This window comes from Acipenser ruthenus, chromosome 5 (assembly GCF_902713425.1).
Source record: "Acipenser ruthenus chromosome 5, fAciRut3.2 maternal haplotype, whole genome shotgun sequence".
Classification (NCBI taxonomy): domain Eukaryota; kingdom Metazoa; phylum Chordata; class Actinopteri; order Acipenseriformes; family Acipenseridae; genus Acipenser; species Acipenser ruthenus.
The window spans coordinates 88558129-88583582 of record NC_081193.1 but is presented as its reverse complement, the minus strand read 5'-3'; the positions used below and the strand labels follow the sequence as shown (position 1 = coordinate 88583582).

The 25454-nt window shown below is 42.2% G+C and overlaps 3 protein-coding genes and 1 long non-coding RNA gene across 8 annotated transcripts; 2 read left to right on the top strand and 2 right to left on the bottom strand.

The window, feature by feature from the left end:
- Positions 1 to 241: 241 nt before the first annotated feature.
- Positions 242 to 18245, top strand: LOC131737188 (zinc-binding protein A33-like). Of its 4 annotated transcripts, XM_059024730.1 has the most exons (7): positions 242 to 315; positions 8053 to 8247; positions 12533 to 12628; positions 12723 to 12953; positions 15613 to 15635; positions 15726 to 15844; positions 16022 to 18185. In XM_059024730.1, exons 1-7 carry the CDS (start codon positions 262 to 264, stop codon positions 16579 to 16581), a joined length of 1278 nt encoding a protein of 425 aa, XP_058880713.1. In that variant the 5' UTR covers positions 242 to 261; the 3' UTR covers positions 16582 to 18185. The 4 variants fall into 4 exon arrangements, with proteins under 4 accessions (XP_058880713.1, XP_058880715.1, XP_058880714.1 ...); XM_059024732.1 differs by lacking the exon at positions 8053 to 8247 and having other exon boundaries at positions 247 to 315; positions 16022 to 18238; XM_059024729.1 differs by lacking the exon at positions 242 to 315 and having other exon boundaries at positions 7561 to 8247; positions 16022 to 18167.
- wu:fj16a03 (uncharacterized protein LOC335475 homolog) lies at positions 3078 to 6126 on the bottom strand. The gene is made up of 3 exons (XM_034004845.2): positions 5971 to 6126; positions 4382 to 4480; positions 3078 to 3275 (listed from the first exon to the last, which is right to left on the bottom strand). The coding sequence occupies exons 1-3, from the start codon at positions 6014 to 6016 to the stop codon at positions 3190 to 3192; spliced, it is 231 nt and encodes a 76-aa protein (XP_033860736.1). The 5' UTR covers positions 6017 to 6126; the 3' UTR covers positions 3078 to 3189.
- Positions 13791 to 20650, bottom strand: LOC131737190 (uncharacterized). Its single transcript, XR_009328776.1, has 3 exons — positions 20441 to 20650; positions 14193 to 14353; positions 13791 to 14121 (listed from the first exon to the last, which is right to left on the bottom strand). It is a non-coding gene; the product is annotated as an uncharacterized LOC131737190 (long non-coding RNA).
- On the top strand, positions 19800 to 24826 carry LOC131737189 (zinc-binding protein A33-like). Of its 2 annotated transcripts, none has more exons than XM_059024734.1 (6): positions 19800 to 20337; positions 22038 to 22133; positions 22227 to 22457; positions 22929 to 22948; positions 23034 to 23152; positions 23911 to 24826. In XM_059024734.1, exons 1-6 carry the CDS (start codon positions 19936 to 19938, stop codon positions 24462 to 24464), a joined length of 1422 nt encoding a protein of 473 aa, XP_058880717.1. In that variant the 5' UTR covers positions 19800 to 19935; the 3' UTR covers positions 24465 to 24826. The 2 variants fall into 2 exon arrangements, with proteins under 2 accessions (XP_058880717.1, XP_058880716.1); XM_059024733.1 differs by having other exon boundaries at positions 19803 to 20337; positions 22926 to 22948; positions 23911 to 24825.
- Positions 24827 to 25454: the final 628 nt, after the last annotated feature.

The following is a 25454-nucleotide window of genomic DNA, read 5'->3' as shown; positions in this document are numbered from 1 at the left end:
TCCTTTATTGTAATTGTCATGGTGTATTATAGTAAGACTATGCTGTACATCGGAATAGGAAGTTTCACATTTCAGTAGGTGCTTCATGGATTTACTATTAAAGAGTATTAGTAGAATAATGTTTTGTTAATGCAGTGTAACTACATGGGGTTGTTAATAATTGCCAACATCTCATGTGAGATTGCTGTTGTGGGTGCAATAAACAGACCCTGACCTGCTGCTTAGAGATGCGCAAACAGAATCCTCACTCACTGTCTGTACATGAGTACAGGTTTTCAGAACAAGGCTATTTCTCTTCTGAAAAGGACACTCCAGGTATGTACATGAGTTTTGCAATCGGAATGATTATTATCCTGTGCTGCAAACGCATGCTGATGACTAAACCAGCGGGGGGGGGGGGGGGGGGGGGAGAAGTGTTTATTATATTTCTATTCCGGGTAATTCTTGTGTGATGTCACCCGAAACTAACTTGGTGATGGTACACCGATCCTGTCAGCTGAAAGATCAGTAGCTACACAAATAATAACAGCGTGAAACCCCCCCTCACAACAGTGACATCTCGTCGTGAATCAGGCCACACGGTTCGGTTCAGTTCGGTTCAGTTCGGTTTGGTTCGGTTCACTTCACTTTACTTTACTTTAGTTCAGTCACTTCACTTCACTTTATTTGACTTCACTTTACTTCAGTTGACTCTAGTTAAGCTTCCCTGGTGCACAGTGTACACAATTCTCTGAGACACAGGAGTTGGGTGCTTGTGGGCTAGGATCCTGGTGAGTAAAATTAAGAACATAAGAACATAAGAAAGTTTACAAACGAGAGGCGGCCATTCGGCCCATCTTGCTCGTTTGGTTGTTAGTAGCTTATTGATCCCAGAATCTCATCAAGCAACTTCTTGAAGGATCCCAGGATGTCAGCTTCAACAACATTACTGGGGAGTTGGTTTCAGACCCTTACAATTCTCTGTGTAAAAAAGTCCCTCCTATTTTCTGTTCTGAATGCCCCTTTATCTAATCTCCATTTGTGACCCCTGGTCCTTGTTTCTTTTTTCAGGTCGAAAAAGTCCCCTGGGTCGACATTATCAATATCTTTTAGAATTTTGAATGCTTGAATCAGATCACTGCGTAGTCTTCTTTGTTTAAGACTGAATAGATTCAATTCTTTTAGCCTGTCTGCATATGACATGCCTTTTAAACCCGGGATAATTCTGGTCGCTCTTCTTTACACTCTTTCTAGAGCAGCAATATCCTTTTTGTAACAAGGTGACCAGAACTCAACACAATATTCTAGATGAGGTCTTACTAATGCATTGTAAAGTTTTCATATTACTTCCCTTGATTTAAATTCAACACTATTCACTATATATCCAAGCATCTTGTTGGCCTTCTAAATAGCTTCCCCACATTGTCTAGATGAAGACATTTCTGAGAAAACATAAACTTCTTCAATTTCAATATCTCCCATATGGTATTTATAATGCACATTTTTATTGCCTGCATGCAGTACCTTATACTTTTCTCTATTAAATGTCATTTGCCATGTGTCTGCCCAGTTCTGAATGCTGTCTAGATAATTTTGAATGACCTTTGCTGCTGCATCAGTGTTTACCACTCCTCATATTTTTGTGTCATCTGCAAATTTAACAGGTTTGCTTACTATACCAGAATCTAAATCATTAATGTAGATTAGGAATAGCAGAGAACCTAATACTGATCCCTGCGGTACACCACTGGTTACCTCGCTCCATTTTGAGGTTTCTCCTCTAATCAGTACTTTCTGTTTTCTACATGTTAACCACTCCCTAATCCATGTGCATGCATTTCCTTGAATCCCTACTGCGTTCAGTTTGAGAATTAATCTTTTATGCAGGACTTTGTCTAAAGCTTTCTGGAAATCTAAATAAACCATGTCATATGCTTTGCAATTATCCATTGTCAATCTTACATCCTCAAAAAAATCAAGCAGGTTAGTTAGACATGATCTCCCTTTCCTAAAACCATGTTGACTGTCTCCCAGGATATTGTTACCATATAGGTAATTTTCCATTTTGGATCTTATTATAGTTTCCATAAGTTTACATATAATAGAAGTCAGGCTTATTGGTCTGTAGTTACCTCGTTCGGTTTTGTTTCCCTTTTTGTGGATTGGTATTATGTTTGCAATTTTCCAGTCTGTCGGTACAACTCCTGTGTCAAGAGACTGTTGCATGATCTTGGTTAGCGGTTTGTAAATAACTTCTTTCATTTCTCTGAGTACTATTGGGAGGATCTCATCCAGCCCAGGGGATTTGTTTATTTTAAGAGCTCCTAGTCCCTTTAACACTTCTGCCTCTGTTATGCTAAAGTTATTTAAAACTGGATATGAACAGATCGACATGTGGGACATGTTGTCCGTATCCTCCTTTGTAAAAACTTGTGAAAATTAATCATTTAATATATTTGCTATAAATAATTAAGCAACTTAAATAATAATTTACCCCCAAATCTTTATCAAATTAAAGTCACTACCATACCACTGCACAAAAGAGGACAGGTCTTGATTAGGGACACTCGGTTCAGACTGAAACCAGGGTACAGGTCTTGATTAGGGACACTCGGTTCAGACTGAAACCAGGGGACAGGTCTTGATTAGGGACACTCTGCTGTCTCTGTAAACAGGGAATGCCACAAATAAACCAGCTCATTTTCATTTTTCCTCCATGCATCTCGGATTTGATAGTTTTAAAAAAATGAATAATAGCAAAACATTGATGTTAACTGTTGTTACGATAGCAGCTTACTGTAAATTTCAATTTCAATGTATTGTATTTGTATAGTGCCTTTCATACCACGGTATCTCAAAGCATGTCAGTGAAAATAGAAGAGCAGTATGAAGCAATGAAAATGACAAAGTAACCTAACATTATTATAATAATAATATCAGTAATAATGACAATACAAAATCTAAAGAAAAAACGAAGAAACCAGAAACGAATAAGAATGCCAGATAAAAAAAGAACTGAGCAAATACAGTAGATAAAAACAAGATAAACTAAACTAGTCGGTCTGTTCATTCAGTTAATACAAATGAAGATGCAGCAGTTTAGTTGAATGGATGTTTATTTGAGCACACACACGCACACACAGGCACACACAGGCACACACATGGTGTTCATCTGCATGCTCCGCTGGTGGCAGGGCGGGTCTGGACCCCTCACACGTTGCAGAGATTCTCAGTGCAGCATTTCCAGCCGGGGGTCTTGCAGAAGTTCAGGGTGGTGCAGCCTTTCTCTCCGCTAGCTGGGAATTGAAACAGTCATGACACATTACCATTAGGAGCAGCAGGAGTCTTGATTGAGATGACTCTGAGGGTTTAATCTCTTCATGTGGAGAAGTTAAACCTGTTCACTCAAACAAAACAGGCCGGGCCATTGACCGGCTTTCTGTTCTAAAAAAACCAACAAGCAGACGGACTCTCCAGCTAATGAGATGTGTGAAGGACTTGGGTGGAGAGGATGACTGGTATTCATCAAGGAGGAATTCTGTACAGCACTGCAGTTGCTTTGAAGAGAATCGAGTGCACAGTAAGAAGGGCTGCTGCTCTGGACGATGGTCAGTTTAAGGGTGAGAACGTCAGGGCAAGTTTGTACAGATCCAGCAGTCAATGCATTACCAATAGACTGGCACAGTAATAGCCATTCAATCCATGACACACTGAGACTGAAGCATGCTACTTACAGTCACATTTACAACTGAGATCAAAGCCTGAGTCCTGAAACGAGTTCACTGGGGATATACAAAAGCAACCACAGCTGTGTATAGAACATTGAAGAGTAACAGAGAGCAATGGGGATGAATAAAGGACAGGGTTCTTACTGTACGGAGCAGCACTCCTGCACCTTACAGTACAGCTGTGTATAGAACATTGAAGAGTAACAGAGAGCAATGGGGATGAATAAAGGACAGGGTTCTTACAGTACAGAGCAGCACTCCTGCACCTTACAGTACAGCTGTGTATAGAACATTGAAGAGTAACAGAGAGCAATGGGGATGAATAAAGGACAGGGTTCTTACAGTACAGAGCAGCACTCCTGCACCTTACAGTACAGCTGTGTATAGAACATTGAAGAGTAACAGAGAGCAATGGGGATGAATAAAGGACAGGGTTCTTACTGTACGGAGCAGCACTCCTGCACCTTACAGTACAGCTGTGTATAGCAGTGTTTCAGCGGACGCTGTGGCTTCTCTAGCTATGTGTGAAATGTAGGGTTTTTTTATTTTTTCTCTCCTATTCTACAGGTCTGTCTCTTGTAGGTCCTGTAGTGACTGGCAGTGTAGGCAGGCTCACTGCAATCACACACATTAAAGAGAGATTGAATGTAGGGGGATACTGTGATGCTGCTTACCTGTGGTGTAGCAAGCTTGAGGCACTTTGCTGGAACACTGCAGCACTTGGTTTGTGACGAACACGAAATCCTCCCCCATGCATTTGATGGTATAATCGGCTGCGGAATGGAAAGAGTTGCTATCAGTCATTGAAATGGCACCAGTGCAGGACTGGCCCACTGCATGGGTCTCCTATTGACACGGTTTACAGAATTACAATCACAACGACTGGAAGGCTTAACTCTTTACAACTCAGTGTCTTTTTTTAAAATAACATTCTGTTTGCCATTTTCCCTGGTAACACAAAATACATGAATATACTACACAAAACCATGTCAGATGTGTAAAATATATTGATTTAAGAAACATATATTACACATATGTTTGAAATGGATTTCAGCACATCCATGAAAGTGTATATCTTGTATATTTTGGTTTTAATATGGTTGCAGCTGAAGTCAGTTTCTGAAACAAGAATCAGAATTTTGTCTAAAACAATACTGCAGTATTCCATAGTAAAGGCTAAGCAGAGTGCAGTAATATGTAGAAAAGCAATTGCAACAGTGGTAAAGCACAGGCTGAAGCTGGCATGTAAAACTCAGATACGGAAAGTCGTTAGCCTGTAGGCAATGGTAAAACATGACTAATGCATACCAAAAGCATGGGAAAAACATTGTGCAGAAACACTGTGCAAATTACCCATCGGAAACACTGTGCAGAAACACTGTGCAAATTACCCATAGGAAACACTGTGCAGAAACACTGTGGACATTACCCATAGGAAACACTGTGCAGAAACACTGTGCAGAAACACTGTGGACATTACCCATAGGAAACACTGTGCAGAAACACTGTGCAAATTACCCATAGGAAACACTGTGCAGAAACACTGTGCAAATTACCCATAGGAAACACTGTGCAGAAACACTGTGCAAATTACCCATAGGAAACATTGTGCAGAAACACTGTGCAAATTACCCATAGGAAACACTGTGCAGAAACACTGTGCAAATTACCCATAGGAAACACTGTGCAGAAACACTGTGCACATTACCCATAGGAAACACTGTGCACATTACCCATAGGAAACACTGTGCAGAAACACTGTGCACATTACCCATAGGAAACACTGTGCAGAAACACTGTGCACATTACCCATAGGAAACACTGTGCAGAAACACTGTGCCCATTACCCATAGGAAACACTGTGCAGAAACACTGTGCAGAAACACTGTGGACATTACCCATAGGAAACACTGTACACATTACCCATAGGAAACACTGTGCAGAAACACTGTGCACATTACCCATAGGAAACACTGTGCAGAAACACTGTGCACATTACCCATAGGAAACACTGTGCACATTACCCATAGGAAACACTGTGCAGAAACACTGTGCCCATTACCCATAGGAAACACTGTGCAGAAACACTGTGCAGAAACACTGTGGACATTACCCATAGGAAACACTGTACACATTACCCATAGGAAACACTGTGCAGAAACACTGTGCACATTACCCATAGGAAACACTGTGCAGAAACACTGTGCCCATTACCCATGGGAAACGTCTCACAATTAGATCAGTTTGCTTCCAGTTTACTCACCAGTGCAGAGGGGCAGCAGCAGCAGGAGTACAAACAGAGTCTTCATGGTGGCTTCGGCTCTCTGCAGAGTTTGCAAGGCAAGGCAGAGGCTCGGGTATTTATACACTCCCCCTAGTGCTGTCCATGCAAAGGCTCTGACACTGCGTACAAACACTGCTTTGCAAGTGTGTGCCAGCAGCAGTGCTGAAACTGCACCGTCAGGGCTTTGTGAAATGCAGCTTGTTCAATGTGATCTCTGCAGTTTGTTCAATGTGATATCTGCAGTTTGTTCAATGTGATATCTGCACACAGGCTCTCCTCTGGTGTGTGCCTGCATGTTTTCCCCGCAGTGTTTGAGTTTTTCTAAGATACAACATGAAAATAAAGTGAGGAAATTAAAAAGATCAACAGCATAACAATACGTGCTAGTGAGAGGGAAGTCATTTCAAGCCTGTGTCAACACCTTTCAGTACGGCGTTCAGGTTATTGCACCTTTCAGTACCGTGTTCAGGTTATTGCACCTTTCAGTACCGTGTTCAGGTTATTGTACCTTTCAGTACCGTGTTCAGGTTATTGTACCTTTCAGTACCGTGTTCAGGTTATTGTACCTTTCAGTACGGTGTTCAGGTTATTGCACCTTTCAGTACCGTGTTTAGGTTATTGCACCTTTCAGTACGGTGTTCAGGTTATTGTACCTTTCAGTTCGGTGTTCAGGTTATTGCACCTTTCAGTACCGTGTTCAGGTTATTGTACCTTTCAGTACGGTGTTCAGGTTATTGTCAGGGTTTGTGATTGTGTGTGAGGATTAGGGTTAGTATCAATGGTAGGGAATGTGATAAGATCACTGTTATATTAAAGGTTACTATGGAACAATATGAACTATATTTCCCATTATGATTCTTTTTAACCGTGCAAAGCTATTTTATAGGCGTAGCACTGCCATCTAATGGCTGGAGATGGAGCTGCTCAATACACCTGTTGCCTGCGGTCTAAAACTCGAATGATCTCATTATTAATCTTTGTTTAAAAGAAAGCAAAAAAAAAAAAAAAAAAAGTCCAGGGTGTCTTAAACACGTGCTGTTTCTCCATTTCAAATTAAAAACTGCAGTGAACACAATGTGTTCCATCAGGATGTTATGAATCAGAGGTACAGCTTGACATGTGCATGTTTAATCTAGCAGCGTAATTATCTATCATTACCGTGTGAAAGCAATTACCGGCACCGGTAAGTAACTAAAAAGATTCCGGTAATTCACTTCAGTGTAGTTTGTGAAAGAATATCCAAAAAATCAGTTGACATAATCTTACAATTCTGCAATACTAATGTAGCAGTTTCCTATTTACCTTTTGGAATAAGCATTTTCTTTACTGTCAAGAAAAAGCTATTGTCGTGCCCTCCACCTTATGAGAAATACATACACTGCCCTTGGTTAGAAAGTTCTGAGGACCTCTGCACTAACAGCATTAGCTGCTGAGCTGGCCAGGACCGTTTTGCACGTTGGAAACACACACACACACACACACAGAAATGATTCTAGTACAGTACTGTATTGAGATACGCCCCCTTGTGGGATGACTGCGTGGCTGCGCTTGAACTGCAGTGAGTGGACATCAGACGTCACTTACAGCGTGTAAGCAGGAAGTGAAGAACTCTCCTAAAAAAAAAAAAAAACACTTGTAACTATTTATTTATTTTTTAAGTTCAGTCACAATTATCAACTAAAGACTCAAACGTAAACAATTCATAATATTAATTATGAAGATACAATGGTAAAAAAGTTCAAACCGCGTGTTTTTTTTCAGGAAAAGTAATTGAAAGTGAAAGCCAGAGTCTTGGTTAACTTAGGGCAGCCATTACCGAGACGAGCACAGTTAAGCTTCGTTTTAGACATGGCGGACAAGTCTTTTTTATCGAGTTTAGAGGACGATCTTTCCTGCCCTGTGTGCTTTGAAGTTTTCACGGACCCTGTTACTATTAAATGCAACCACAATGTTTGTAAAGCTTGTCTGACTCAGCACTGGAAAAGCAAAGGAAGTCAGGACTGCCCTGTTTGCAGAAGGAAATCTTCAATGACTGATCCGTCTGTCAATTTTACTCTTCAGAAAATCGCAGAGTCCTTCCGAAAAGAACAACACAGTAAGAGATGTGAGACTTCTGCAGGCACAGCCTGTGATGTTCACGGAGGGAAACTGAAGCTGTTTTGCTTGAATGAGGGAGAGACATTCTGTGAAGATTGTACTTCAGAACATGAAGATCATAAGCATGTTTCAGTGCAGGAAGCTGTGAAAGGTTATAAGGTATGAAACATACTCAAACTACCTTGTAAAGCATGCAGTACTAATACAATACTGTCCTTATGCCAACATCATTCCTGTAGTGGCACTGTAAGTGTATGAATAGGTGCTGTATTGAGCATATGTACAGTGTATTACATGGCTAATATATGAAAATAGTAGCACATCTTCAACAAACTTAAAAGAAGCACAATCCTTAATGGTGTAATATTGCTTATATATCTAATTCATCATTTGAAAGACATTTCCAGAAATATTTGTAGCAATAGTTGCCACAAAGTTGTGAGGGCCTGGTTTTCCAAACTTGCTAAATTAGTAACTGCAATCAAACCTTCTTTACATGGCTGCTCAAGGGACTGTGGTGTTTGCAGTACACAGGGATTCATCAGTGATCCAGCACAGGTACTCTTGTGTGTGCAGTACACAGGGATTCATCAGTGATCCAGTACAGGTACTGTTGTGTGTGCAGTACACAGGGATTCATCAGTGGCACAGTTCAGGTACTCTTGTGTGTGCAGTACACAGGGATTCATCAGTGGCACAGTTCAGGTACTGTTGTGTGTGCAGTACACAGGGATTCATCAGTGGCACAGTACAGGTACTCTTGTGTGTGCAGTACACAGGGATTCATCAGTGATCCAGCACAGGTACTCTTGTGTGTGCAGTACACAGGGATTCATCAGTGATCCAGTACAGGTACTGTTGTGTGTGCAGTACAGGTACTGTGGTGTGTGCAGTACACAGGGATTCATCAGTGGCACAGTTCAGGTACTCTTATGTGTGCAGTACACAGGGATTCATCAGTGGCACAGTTCAGGTACTCTTGACTGTATTGCAGTGATCATGTCTGCCTGTCTGTCTGTCTCACTCTGCTTAACAAATACGTTTATCCTAGCCTCCTATAGATCTTGCGGATTGCAATTGGGAATACTCTGATACTTTGAGTTTGAATAAACAAATATAAAATAAGATCAGAAAAAAAAACAAAAGGAAATAACTGATACCTTACAGGAGCAGTTCATTGACACCCAGCTAATTTTTTACAACCAGCATGTTAATCAGAAACACCAATTTCAATGCACTGTATTTGAAGGGTCCAGACGTCTTGTTGTTTTCTACAGAGGGAAGCCCTTTACAAGATACAGGCTGCATCTTTTAAAAAGAAACCAGAACCAGTGCCGCAGATACAAGGCTCATCACAACCTCACAGCACCTGAAACCAGAACCAGCGCCACAGATACAGGGCTCCTCACAACCACACAGCACCTGAAACAAGAACCAGCGCCACAGATACAGGGCTCCTCACAACCACACAGCACCTGAAACAAGAACCAGCGCCACAGATACAGGGCTCCTCACAACCACACAGCGCCTAAAACCAGAACCAGTGCCACAGATACAGGGCTCCTCACAACCACACAGCACCTGAAACAAGAACCAGTGCCACAGATACAGGGCTCCTCACAACCACACAGCACCTGAAACAAGAACCAGCGCCACAGATACAGGGCTCCTAACAACCACACAGCACCTGAAACCAGAACCAGTGCCACAGATACAGGGCTCCTCACAACCACACAGCGCCTAAAACCAGAACCAGTGCCACAGATACAGGACTCCACACAACCACACAGCACCTGAAACAAGAACCAGTGCCACAGATACAGGGCTCCTCACAACCACACAGCACCTGAAACAAGAACCAGTGCCACAGATACAGGACTCCACACAACCACACAGCACCTGAAACAAGAACCAGTGCCACAGATACAGGGCTCCTCACAACCACACAGCGCCTGAAACCAGAACCAGTGCCACAGATACAGGGCTCCTCACAACCACACAGCGCCTAAAACCAGAACCAGTGCCACAGATACAGGGCTCCTCACAACCACACAGCACCTGAAACAAGAACCAGTGCCACAGATACAGGGCTCCTCACAACCACACAGCACCTGAAACAAGAACCAGCGCCACAGATACAGGGCTCCTAACAACCACACAGCACCTGAAACCAGAACCAGTGCCACAGATACAGGGCTCCTCACAACCACACAGCTCCTGAAACAAGAACCAGTGCCACAGATACAGGACTCCACACAACCACACAGCACCTGAAACAAGAACCAGTGCCACAGATACAGGGCTCCTCACAACCACACAGCACCTGAAACAAGAACCAGCGCCACAGATACAGGGCTCCTAACAACCACACAGCACCTGAAACAAGAACCAGCGCCACAGATACAGAGCTCCTCACAACCACACAGCGCCTGAAACCAGAACCAGTGCCACAGATACAGGACTCCACACAACCACACAGCACCTGAAACCAGAACCAGCGCCACAGATACAGGGCTCCTCACAACCACACAGCACCTGAAACAAGAACCAGTGCCACAGATACAGAGCTCCTCACAACCACACAGCGCCTGAAACCAGAACCAGTGCCACAGATACAGGGCTCCTCACAACCACACAGCACCTGAAACCAGAACCAGCGCCACAGATACAGGGCTCCTCACAACCACACAGCACCTGAAACCAGAACCAGCGCCACAGATACAGGGCTCCTCACAACCACACAGCACCTGAAACAAGAACCAGCGCCACAGATACAGGGCTCCTCACAACCACACAGCACCTGAAACCAGAACCAGTGCCACAGATACAGGGCTCCTCACAACCACACAGCACCTGAAACAAGAACCAGTGCCACAGATACAGGGCTCCTCACAACCACACAGCACCTGAAACAAGAACCAGTGCCACAGATACAGAGCTCCTCACAGCGCCTGAAACCAGAACCAGTGCCACAGATACAGGGCTCCTCACAACCACACAGCACCTGAAACAAGAACCAGCGCCACAGATACAGGGCTCCTCACAACCACACAGCACCTGAAACCAGAACCAGTGCCACAGATACAGGGCTCCTCACAACCACACAGCACCTGAAACAAGAACCAGTGCCACAGATACAGAGCTCCTCACAGCGCCTGAAACCAGAACCAGTGCCACAGATACAGGGCTCCTCACAGCGCCTGAAACAAGAACCAGTGCCACAGATACAGGGCTCCTCACAACCACACAGCACCTGAAACAAGAACCAGTGCCACAGATACAGGGCTCCTCACAACCACACAGCACCTGAAACCAGAACCAGTGCCACAGATACAGGGCTCCTCACAACCACACAGCGCCTGAAACAAGAACCAGTGCCACAGATACAGAGCTCCTCACAACCACACAGCGCCTGAAACCAGAACCAGCGCCACAGATACAGGGCTCCTAACAGCCACACAGCGCCTGAAACAAGAACCAGTGCCACAGATACAGGGCTCCTCACAACCACACAGCACCTGAAACCAGAACCAACGCCACAGATACAGAGCTCCTCACAACCACACAGCGCCTGAAACAAGAACCAGCGCCACAGATACAGGGCTCCTCACAACCACACAGCACCTGAAACAAGAACCAGTGCCACAGATACAGAGCTCCTCACAACCACACAGCACCTGAAACAAGAACCAGTGCCACAGATACAGAGCTCCTCACAACCACACAGCGCCTGAAACCAGAACCAGCGCCACAGATACAGAGCTCCTCACAACCACACAGCGCCTGAAACAAGAACCAGTGCCACAGATACAGAGCTCCTCACAACCACACAGCACCTGAAACAAGAACCAGTGCCACAGATACAGGGCTCCTCACAACCACACAGCACCTGAAACCAGAACCAGCGCCACAGATACAGAGCTCCTCACAACCACACAGCACCTGAAACAAGAACCAGTGCCACAGATACAGGGCTCCTCACAACCACACAGCGCCTGAAACAAGAACCAGTGCCACAGATACAGAGCTCCTCACAACCACACAGCACCTGAAACAAGAACCAGTGCCACAGATACAGAGCTCCTCACAGTGCCTGAAACCAGAACCAGCGCCACAGATACAGAGCTCCTCACAACCACACAGTGCCTGAAAGACATATTTGCATAAAGTCAAGAGTTTATTGGATTATAGTGAAGTGCAATCTGAACAACAGGCTGCTAGGTGTGTATGATAACGGGTAAGTGAAATGGAGTGATACACACTGACAGATGGACGGGTGTGGTCAGCGCATAAGGGTCCCCCTTTTTTTAATGATGACCCCAGAAAAGACTACATATGATGGGGGATGGGGAGGGAGCAGATCCTCTCCAATTCCAATATCAGTCAGCGTTCTGTGTTTCTTTGATCCCCTGTTCTAACTGTGTTGTATTTAATTGAATTACAGAAAGACATTGAGACTGCACTGGAGCCTATGAACTTGAAGATACAAAAATATCAAGCATTCAAAACCCAATGTGTTAACCTGGAAGACCACATTCAGGTACGCCAACCTAAATGAACCCATTTGAAATGCATGTTCAGAGCACTGTGTAATGTAATAAACTGTAATCAAGTATACTCTGTATTTGTTATAGAAACAAGCCCAGCAAACAGAGGGGCACATAAAGGAGGAGTTTGAGAAACTTCACCAGTTTCTACGAGATGAAGAAAAGGCCAGGATAGCTGCACTGAGGGGGGAAGAGGAACAAAAGAGAAGAATCATGAAAGAGAAGATTGAACATATAAGTAAAATAATATCATCCATGTCAGAAACAATGACTGCAATTGATCATGAGATGAAGACAGAAGACCTTGTGTTCCTTAAGGTACAGCAGTTTAATTAAGTATCACATACAGTAGCATTGTTCGGTGGCTTCCTCTAATCAAGTAGAACATGGATTTTCAATCACCATGCTCGGGGACCTAGCACAGCAAAGAGTGCCTGAGAAATACACTCTCAGCTTGATTAGAGGTAGCTACGGAGCACTTAGAAGCATATATTATTCTCACTATTATAAGTGTTGTCTAAACAGGTGGGCTGTATATAAGAAGTCATACAAGATCCAGATTTGATCTTAATAATGGTCATATTAACACATGTCTCTGAGCTTTATCTTGACCACTGACCTAACTGCTTTATTTTATTGCAGTAATGAGACTGTTCCAATATGATTCAGCATTGGAGTGATCACTATAGGGCTACACAAAGAAATGTCCCTCCTCTTTAAGATGCATACTGTTCTTGTTTGTTTCTGTCTGTGTTTACATCCTGGCTTCAGCCTCACATAGATATTTATCAAAGAGATTTTGGACAGAGTCCATGTAATATTTGTACATACAGCGCTACCCCGTTATACTGTGGTTGTTGGGGTCCATAATTAGGAGACCACGTTATTTGTGTTTCGCCTTATAACCAATATTGGCATTTTTGTTCCTGAAATGATTTACAATACCCACAAGCCAAATGAATATTGTAGCGTACGGTGGAAAATGAAGGAAGGAGACACACACAATGTGCAGGTACTCGAATCCTCGGTTTATTGGGGTGATTATTCCCTGGGCCACACCAAAAACAACAAACAGTCTTGCATTCTCACAGCAGCACATTCACACAGCAGCTTGTCTCACTCAGCTGTGCCCACGCTGATGTGGGCACCCCCCTATATGCTTTCATGTCCTCATCTCCCCAGATGGCACCCACCAATCCCGGCTGAGGCAAGCTTGCCGCCTGTAGATAGCCTGCTAACACACACACACACACACACAAACAAACAGGGTCCGTAGACCAGTCCTGCAACAATATAGTCCTGGGTCATTACAATATATACAGTTTAATAGAAACTGCTATTCCACCAGTTTAAGGAGGCAGTGTGGTCCAGTGGTTAACGTCCAGGGCTTGTAACTAGAAGATCTCCGGTTCAAATCGCACCTCCTGCCACTAATTGACTCGCTGTGTGACTCTGAGCAAGTCACTTAACCTCCATGTGCTCCGCCCTGCGGATGAGATGTTAAATCAATGTCCTATTGTAAGTGACTCTGCATATAATGCACAATTCACAGGTTACCTCTGGGCAGCAGTGTGGAGTAGTGGTTAGGGCTCAGGGCTCTGGACTCTTGACCGGTCGTGAGTTCAATCCCAGATGGGGGCACTGCTGCTGTACCCTTGAGCAAGGTACTTTACCTCGATTGCTCCAGTAGAAAACCCAACCCTGGATAAAGGCGTCTGCTAAGAAATAAATAATAATAATAATAATAATAAATAATAATAATAATAATAATAATAATAATAATAATAATAATAATCAAAGTAAAGCTCTTTGTGATGGTGGGCCACTGTGAAAGGCGCTATATAAAAACATACACCACTCTTATTTAAATTATATATTTTTTATAATAAATGTTGTAAACTGTAAATAAATAACACAGAATCCAAGCATGTTTATACACACTTGTATTGTTTTATACCGTAAAACTTAATAATCACCAGTCTCCAATACTGGCTGGGTCTCTAAGCGCCAGGGCTGCTGGGAAATATGGTAAATAGACACCTGGTCTCTCAAACGTCGGGTTATGAATAAGAATATAATGCGTGTCATACTGAATGTTCCACTCAATATACACACATGGCTGTACAGCGAGTTTACCAGTTTGTTTTTCAACAGCGATGAAGACCCTAAGGCTCAAGATGAATGATAAGAAAACTGAATTTAATTTATTTATCACTGTACATGTTATAAGAACAAAGTAGTCACGTTTGCTTTGATTTTATGATAAAACTGGTACTTGTAGTGATTTTACTGTTAATCTTTAAACAGTTTGAAGCATTTTTGAGTGTGTTGAGGGCCAACAGTACAAACTTATTTTTTGTGTTAACACAGTATTTCATGCGGTTGCTTTGCAATGCAGATTCGTTGCTGGTTAATTTTTCATCGATTGTCCATGCTTACCAATGTACATGTTTTGATGGTGAACAATAAATAAATATGATTGCATCTGAAGTATTTGCAGGTGTTAGTGATCTTACATAATAAACGCTGAGTCTCAAATAGTCTGGAGCGATTATTTCAAGTTTTACGGTGCTTGTTTTGTAACGTTAACTGACAGTTTTTTACAGTGCAAGCACAGGAGCTTTATAAGTACGACATGGCCCTGTTTCAACGTAAATGCGTTTTAAATTCAGTAATGTAAAAACAATGTTAAACAAGCTCACAGTGTTGTGGGTTTTCTTTTTTCTTTGTATTACAATTTATCTGAGCATAATTCACAATGACATCACCAGGATCACTTAAAGCATCTGGAACGTTCACCCAACGTTTGAGAGTCACATTGCATTATGGGGGAAATGGGAGCCACAACCTTACTGCGTTGTAACTGGTTCCACACTGTGACAGGTCACGTTATAACAGGGTGGCACTGAAGTTATATACACAAAGCGATCATGTTTATTTAACATTTGAAACAATGTTTTTGTCTTCTTTATTTCAGACCTACAGAAAAACTAAGAAAAGGTATGTATGTAAAATCTAAGCTGTATTCTTTTTTCAACTGTATGGCATGAAAAAGCACAGGGCAGCACTAACTCCTGAATATGATTGCAGAGCAAAGTGGACACTGGAGGATCCACAGTGTGTTTCAGGAGCGCTGATAGATGTAGCCGAGCACCTGGGCTCTCTGAAGTACAAAGTGTGGGAGAAGATGCTGGGGATTGTTCAATACAGTGAGTACTACTTGCTGGAAGACAGTGTTTTACTGTGAATTATTTAAGATTGAAGAGAATGCCCATGCTTGTCTTACATTGAGTCATTGATTTTAATATATATATATGAACAATTCAGTATGCCAAGTCAATTCCTAGCAGGGTCCTGTAAACCCTTTATTTTTCTAATTTGTATAGCCCCTGTGACCCTGGATCCCAACACAGCAGCACCGTGGCTTGTATTATCTGAGGATCTCACCAGTATGACAGACAGTAGTAAGAAACATTACTTTCAAGACAACCCAGAGAGGTTTGATTGCTATAGCTGTGTTCTGGGCTCTGAAGGATTCACCTCAGGGAAACACTGCTGGGACGTGGAGGTGGGGAACAACACTGAATGGGTTTTGGGTGTAGTAAAGGAGTCTGCGAACAGGAAAGAGAAAATCATTCTGGATCCAGGTGAAGGTTTCTGGGCTGTAGCCCTGAGGAACGAGGATGGGTATAGCGCTTGCACAAAGTCACACACTAAACTTCCACTGGAGGGAAAACCTCAGAAGATCAGGGTTCAGCTGGACTATGGTGGTGGGAAGGTGTCCTTTTTTGATGCAAGTAATATGACACCTATCTACAGTTTTACAGATCTATTTTCTGAGAGAATTTTTCCATATTTCTCATTCGGTTTAAATGAAAATCAAACTGAGCCCCTTAAAATCTGCCCCATGACTCTAGAGGTAAAAGTGGAATTGCCCAGTATTTAAAATGCTGCGTTCCGCAGAGCAAAGAGACTGTTGTACAAACTCTCCACAGCACACACACTTCTGATGCAAAGTTCACTGATGCAAAGTTCACTTCTCTTCAGTTCAAGGGTTCAAGTTAGTTCTTAAATAATTACTGTTTCTGGTCCACTTTCAGGAGGGTTGTAAACACAAACCAAGTTCTCTTTTGCTAGCCAGATTCAATTACGAATGTTCACATATTACTGGTGCTTTAACAATGCACAAATCAAATCTCTGTTTAGAATGAACAAAACGCAATGCATAATCTGTGTTGAGTCGACCGGTTTGCTGAAGAGTACATGACAGCAGAGTTCTTAGCAAGGTTGTAATAGTGATTTAACCCTATATAAGGCATGGATTGACATTCTTGAATTACTTCCTGGTGATGTACATTATTACAGTATTGTTCTGAACAGACACTAGTCAATGTTTTGTACATTAAAGCCAAAGAGAAACTCCAGTGTAAATGATCCAGAACCCTATACCAAAAGAATCAAATTTACACTTGAAATATTGTGCCTGTATATCCCATTCTGACAATAGTCTTATTGCCTGGAACACCAAATATCCACAGGCACTTGCTTATATTATAAAATACTTTGTAAAATATTACGTTTTGATTCAGTGCAATTCCTAGTGTTCTTGTGTTTGCATGTGGAGTTTTGCTTCGACTTTTACCATGAATAAAACTTGTTTGGTGAGTGTCATATGTATAACAGTAAAAAAATATATGTTATATTAATATTTGAAATTATAAAAAAGTAACTTTGTAAAACAGTTTAAAATGAGATGTACATTAAAATGATCGTTGAAAGCTGGTGCGATTTTAATCTGTCCTGGTGCTAACAAAGTTTAATGTTAAAAAAGAAAATCATTTTATGCTCTGTTACTGTGCAAAACAAATATTCAAATGTGGTGTATTCCATTTCCCTAGACTTAATATTTGTGGTTCTGAAAGAACAGAAATGTGTGTGCTGCAAAGCCAAAAATCAAAAGAAAACATTTAGCTACTACATACAGTATACACACCTGCACTGGGGATACTCATGCTCCTGAAATATCTCTTTAACACTGTGACAATGCATGCTTTCTTCTTGAGACTTTGTTCACCCTTTCTGACACTATATTTGGTGGAAACAGCAAGTATGTTTCAACAGGACGGTTCTTGTGTGTTTGTTTCTCTAGTATGTTTCATCCAGGCTTGGATCGTCTTCTCTCTGGCACCATGGATCCGAGCTTTAGAAAGTTCTGAGTAAGTAATATCAGAAACATTAGGATCCATTGGTGCAGGGGAGGGGAGTGTGGTGGCTGCCAACGCAGAGCCACCATCTCTTTCACTGCAGTAAGGCCAGCTAACCAAACGCTATCTGTTGTGGTGTTGAGTCAAGGGATCTATCATCGTTCAATAAGAAAACCAGAGCGGAGCAAGCGATTATTTTTACAAATATAGAAGAAAAAGCAGAGCGGAGCAAGGGATTATCATTCCAAATATAGAAGAAAAACCAGAGCGGAGCAAGGGATTATCATTCTAAATATAGTAGAAAAAGCAGATGAACCAGAGCAGAGCAAGGGATTATCATGGAGGCTGTGTGGTCCAGTGGATAAAGAAAAGGGCCTGTAACCAGGAGGTTCTCGGTTCAAATCCCACCTCAGCCACTGACTCATTGTGTGACCCTGAGTAAGTCACTTCACCTCCTTGTGCTCCGTCTTTCGGGTGAGACGTAGTTGTAAGTGACTCTGCAGCTGATGCATAGCTCACACACCCTAGTCTCTGTAAGTCGCCTTGGATAAAGGCGTCTGCTAAATAAACATTCCAAATATAGAAGAAAAAGCAGATGATACCTGCTCCCACAATGAAGCAGGAGCATTGTGTAGTTAAGAAAGAGAAATATCAGTAACAGTGTGCACACCTCTCTCTCTCCAAGATGAGAATGAAAAGGGACGACCCCCGACAGGAGCATCGTGTAGTTAAGAATGAGAAATATCAGTAACAGTGTGTACACCTCTATCTCTACAAGATGAGAATGAAAAGGGACAACCCCCGACAGGAGCATCGTGTAGTTAAGAATGAGAAATATCAGTAACTGTGTGTACACCTCTATCTCTCCAAGATGAGAATGAAAAGGGACAACCCCCGACAGGAGCATCGTGTAGTTAAGAAAGATAGGTGTGTGGGAATGCCATTTTTGTTTAAGTTTCAACAGAAAGCCAAATCGCAATTAACTGTGTGACTACAGGGCCGAAGCGTAATCCATTACATTATCCCTTTTCCCAGCTCTTCTCATACCCCCCTCCCCTTGTTATTTATTTCTTAGCAGACACCCTTATCCAGGGCGATACAAGATATCACATTATTTCACATTATACAGATATCACATTATTTTTTTACATACAGTTACCCATTTATACAGTTGGGTTTTTGCTGCAGCAATCTAGGTACAGCAGCAGTGTCCCCCATTGGGGATTGAACCCATGACCCTCCGGTACATTGTCGATGTTCTATATTGCTGATTGAATTAATATGTTCTATATTGTTGATTGAATTAATAGCCTAATACAAAAGAAACAGTACCAGTAGTGGTATTGTATTTAAGAATAATGATCATCTACAGTAGGTTTCAATATACTGTAGCTATACATCCAATAATAGTATACGATAGCCCAAGCTTTAGTTTCCAAAGCAGCAATGCAGAGCATTGAAGAAAGTATCATGCAGGTACACATGCAGACTGGCTCACAAGAGGTCTGGCACTCCTCAGTAATACCTTGAAGAAAGTATCACGCAGGTACACATGCAGACTGGCTCACAAGAGGTCTGGCACTCCTCAGTAATATACTACTCATAGTAAATGAAAGTACTAGAGTAGGATCTGCAGGTGCATTTTACATGGAGCAGATTCGTATTGCATATATACTTAACGCTGTAGCCCTGCTGCAGAAATCCATGCTGCAGGTCACAGCACAGTTACATGAGAAGGTAACCCTTTCCATTCCCTCAGCACTGTAAAGACACATCCTCTGTCCTAAGCCTGCTTCTAATTTCTAACTGCACTTTGCACTGTACTGTTCAGGAAGTGGACTTAATTACTAGCTAGTCAATCTAGTTTACGTTCTCCAAAGATTATTTTTATAACATAAAAAAAGCAAAAAAAAAAAAAAAAAGAGAGATGAAAGGTGTAAGAGCCGCATGTTTTTGAAAAGTGAGAAGCCATCTTATGATAAAACTTTTTACAATAAACACAGTCAGCGTGAAAGTGAAACTGTTTCTTATCTTTCCTTCACAGTGTGTGAGGCAGCCATTTTAGAGAGCAGAGAAGGCAGTAACTTTCTTTAAGAATGGCAGAGAAATCTTTCTTGTTCAGCCTGGAAGAGGAGCTGTCCTGTTCTGTGTGCTGTGATATATTCAAGGATCCTGTTACAATTGAGTGTAACCATAACTTCTGCAAGGCCTGTCTGAGCCAGCACTGGAAGAAGAAGGGGATTAAGGAGTGCCCAGTGTGCAGGAGACTATCTTCTGTGGATTGCCCTCAAAGCAATTTCACTCTCAAAAATATCGTGGAGTCGTACGTAAATCAGAAATGCTCAGCAACAACTGAAACTATCTGCAGCCTGCATATTGAAAAAAAGAAGCTGTTCTGTTTGGATGATGAAGAGCCTATTTGTCTTGTGTGTCAAACTGCCAAGAAACATGAAAACCACAAGGTCCGTCCAGTCCAGGAAGCTGTACTGGATTACAAGGTAGGATTCTATTAGGGTTGTTATTAAAAAAAAAACAGAATAATACACTTCACCAACCTTTCAAAATGTAACAGCTAGTAAAGAAATAAGCATCAGCACTCACATTCAGGGGCGCAACCAGGATCTTCCTTAGGGGGGTCTCAGGTGCAGAGGTCCAGAAGATACACCTCACACTCGCATACACATTGCTAGAGAAGAACGGGCAATCACTGTTTACCGCAGGGTAAAAGTAACAGATTGCATACACTACAAGTAACACTAACGTTACCTATTATCAGTGCTTAATTTGTGCCGGAACCTCTGGGCGTGCAGAGTCATATTCCCGGTACCTCTTGTTAAAAATGTCATAAAATGCTTTCTTTTGAAATTCTCAACACAGTGGTCTGCAGGTTCTTGCGTGCGAGAACTGCCACGTTTGGTGCCACGTTTGTAGCCTACTTTAAAGTACTTTAGGATTTCAACTTGAGTGCCTTCAAGTAAGATGACACTGGCTGCAACTCTGTTATCGTTTTTTATACACAAATAAGCTTGCTTGATGTGAAAAAAGCTGCTTCTTACACTACTTGGTTTGATTAAACGAGTAGCACACAACAAAATTTGAAAGTTGAACATGAATTTCAACAAAGAACAACGACAACTTTTTAATGAAAAAATATTGTAGCCTACTTCAAAAGGAACATTGGTTCTCTCTTGCCCTTTTCAATTAATATAATTTAACTAATAGAGAATAAAACATACTAAGGTAACAACTACCTAGCCTAAGTTTAATTAATCGTTTTTGTAATCTACCAGGAGTGGGTCAAACCAATGTTCGTGTTGGGGTGCGCATTTTTTTGTTCTTGTGGAGTCCTCGGAGTGCCTTTTAATTTGTTTTTTTTTTAAACCATTTAAATGCAAAAACACGTATACTTTTTTGACATTTATTATTTGTCCTGCGGTTGCCTTTGATTGTTTTTTTCGGCACGTACGACTACTTTGTGTAGAACACGTGATTGTAATCATCTAACCCTAGTAAGTACAATACTCTTTCAAATACACGTGCATGATTTTCAATGCGCGCTTCTTAAGGACGGTATTATTGTCATTGCTTGCGCCCCGGCACCTCGTTCTTTACAAATTAAGCACTGTATATTCTAATACAAATACATAAAGCCTGCGACTTCCTTAGTCAGTCAGGCAGTGTACAACGGGGTACTTTCGCTTACTCTTTTCTGCTTGGTTTTCTTGTTCACACGGATCTCTGATTCGCATTTGCCAACTTTTAAATCACAAACATCCATTTTTTTAGGCCCACTTTTGACTCGATCAGCTTTTAACTTTTCTTCTAAGACACTTTTTTATTTGGTCAGCTGTGTTGATAGGGAAGCGATGTTTGCCTCAGTGCTTCCTCACAGTACATGTACACCACTGTATCATGAATTGAGTGACTTTATATTGATGTTACTCAGTTGAGTCAATTGCATCAACACAGTACATAGAAAGACGTTCTCCATGGCATGAACATTTAATAAAATGAGGCTGGAAACAGGTGACAGAGCCAGGATCAGGACCTCCTGCTGGACAGACAGGACACAGGATTCCAGGACTGTCCACTGCCAGCCCCAGTGCTGAGGGGATTTCTCACACACTGCATTCATATAGCTACTAGCCAGGCATGTGTTAACAGTGATGTGCAAACTCTGGGTTTCATTGCATTTCAGGGAGAACTCAAGACTGTGCTGGAGCCCTTGAGGGACAAGCTGAAAACCTGTAATAAAGTTAAAGCAGAATGTGATAAAACAGCAGAGCACATCAAGGTAAGATAACTAGATTAGTGATTTAAACAATACACAACATACATGCTCACTGGACATCCAAACTAACTCTAAAGTGATCCTTTTCATGTATAGAAACAAGCCCAGCAAACAGAGAGGCAGATAAAGGAGGAGTTTGAGAGACTTCACCAGTTTCTACGAGATGAAGAAAAGGCCAGGATAGCTGCACTGAGGGGGGAAGAGGAACAAAAGGGAAGAATCATGAAAGAGAAGATTGAAAATATTACAAGAGAAATCTCATCCCTTTCAGACACAATCCGAGTGATAGAACAGGAGCTGGAAGCTGAAGACATCTTCTTCCTGCAGGTAGTGATTGTTTAACTGTGTGTGACATGTTCTTATTGTGAATGCACACTGACTAGCACAGGGAACAGATGATTAGACATGTGCCCATACAATGTGTTTGTGCAATGGAGACTGCAAGACTGCTACGACACTCACACACCAATATCCCCCCCAGTCGCTCTGCATTGGTAGGAAATGGAGAACATCTGGAGCAGCCCTGCACTTGTGGGACAGCCTGCTCATTAAAATAATGTGCATGTATTTGAAGAGCAGCCCTTATATATTCAGGGATAGCAAGACACTGCCCCCCCCCCCCCCCGCCCCCCCCGCACCACAAACCAGCACAGGCGGGTCATTATTGGGAATGCCAGAGTGTGAAGTATCAACACTGAGTTTAACATGGAAAGCTGGGCATCGCTGCTGCTGTTTTATATAAAATGTGGATTGTTGTTTAATAATGTATTCAATTATTTTCCTTGTTTGTTTCAGAAGTACAAAGACACAAAGAGAAGGTATGTAAGATCTGGCCTGTCTTCCTCTCTTGTATTGTATTGAATGCAAACACAGAGCAGCACTAACTCCTGAATATGATTGCAGAGCCGAGTGCACACTGCAGGATCCACAGTGTGTTTCAGGAGCGCTGATAGATGTAGCCGAGCACCTGGGCTCTCTGAAGTACAAAGTGTGGGAGAAGATGCTGGGGATTGTTCAATACAGTGAGTCCTGTGGGGAGCATCACAAAGGAGGGGGTGGGGGGTGCATATAACCACAATCCACAATGTGTGTAAGCAGCAAGATACAGCTCTCTACAATCAATAATAATACACAATGAAATGTACACACCTGTAGCAAACACAATTCTATCCATCACAGAGATCATCTCTCAGTTCAATATTAATCACTGTGAGCTGCTCATAGTATTGAGGTGAGCTGGAAGAGCATTCCAAGAGAGCAAAAGGCTTTCTGATCCCATGTTGGTCTGCATTAAAACTCCTTGTAAAGAAACCCCTGCAGTAGAACACAGACTTCTCTGAGTTCAGCCCATTGTCTTGGAATGCTCCCAGAGCTCTAAGAATGTTAGTGCTGAGCAGTGTCACAGTGTTCTGTTCTAGAGCTCTGTGATAGAACTCTGTGAGCAGCTACAATTCTCACTGCCCAGAGTTCCGGAGCCAGAGTTCTACTCAAATCATCCAGCCGGACATTAGTTCAGCATTTATATACTGTACACCCTCTCAGCCAATCAGGGCAGGGTCTTTACACACTGTGATTAAACAGGTTTACATGCTGTTAGTGTGATATTTTGACAGGCACATACCTGCTTTTTTATATTGTTTGATGTTGAATAATAATAATTGAAATGATGCATTATAATACTAAATAGAATACACAGCTCCTGCCTCCTAATGTATTACAATGCTTTAGTGTGCAGGTAGATGTTCTCATTTCTAACCCTGTCTCTCGTTTCCTCTCTCAGCTCCAGTGACTCTGGATCCCAACACAGCAGCACCCTGGCTCATACTGTCTGAGGATCTAACAAGTGTGAGAGACAGCAATGAGAAACAGCAGCTTCCTGACAACCCAGAGCGGTTTGATTACTATGTCTTTGTGCTGGGCTTTGAGGGATTCACTTCAGGGAAACACTGCTGGGATGTTGAAGTTGGAAACAAAACTGCCTGGGATCTGGGTGTGACAAAAGAGTCCAGCCAGAGGAAAGGGAGATTCACTCTGAACCCAGGAGCAGGATACTGGGTTATAGGCCTGATGAATGGGGATCAGTACTGGGCATGGACCTCACCACAGACACAACTCACTGTGGAGAAGAAACCCCAGAAGATCAGAGTTCAGCTGGACTGTGATGGGGGGGAGGTGGCATTCTTTGACTCCAGTGATATGAGACCTCTCTACACTTTTAAACACAGATTTACTGACAGGATGTTTCCATATTTCTCTCCTTGCTTAAATGAAGATGGGAAAAACTCTGCCCCCCTCAGAGTGTGCCCTGTGAAGACAGTTATAAAAGTGGACTAGCCCAATGTGTTCAGGATGAACAATAGGGCTGTATAATAATAATAATAATAATAAGCCTGTGACCCTGCTGGCCGCTGCACTCTGATAGGGCTGTATAATAATAATAATAATAATAAGTAGTAAACCAGTAAGAACAGGAGCAGGTTGTGTAGTTTACTGGAGGTGCTGGGGGTGTATATGGGGGGGGGGTCTCATTGGTATAATATCATGTCACACTGCTGCAGCCAATAGAAACACAGTAAATACATCATTCCTGCTGGAACTCAGAATAAAAGGATGCTGGCTGGCAGTCAACTCTTTGTAATTAATGCCAATGTTATAAATCTAATAAAGTTATGACCCCACATTGTTTATGTAATTATTTATTATCTAAAGATTGGTAATAACCAAGGCATTAAAACATGACCTAACCTTTACATTTTCTTTTGTATTTCTACTCTTTAATTCCCTTTGAATGGGGTGAAGCCCATTTCTCCTGCCACCACACTGTAGATTCACTCCCTGTGCAGCAGGTATTAGGATCCCACCTGGAGCTTTAAACTCCCTTTGCTGCACACAGGACTGGAGGTGGAGTCAGCTGCTCACAGAGTTCTATCACAGAGCTCTAGAATAGAACCCTGTGTCACTGCTCCGCACCAACATTCTTAGAGCTCTGGGAGCATTCCAACACTGCATTCCGGACAGGACTATTGAGCTAATGAAGGGAAGAGTATGTTTTTTAAAGCCTAGGTTTTTACCCCTTAATTATAAAATGACACGTGAACATTCACTCTGCTTCTCTGAGGACGCTAGCTACAGTCAGCTTCTAAATCAAACGCAAATGCTTCCTAATAACACATTGATATTTATTTAACTTGTGTATAAGATCTATAGAGTGACCATATTTCTATACATTACTATAGATTTCTACCAATGACAATATAGTTTCAGTTTTCTATATAAAGTACACATGAAGCACCAGAGTAATGGGGACAGGAAGCAGTAGCTGGT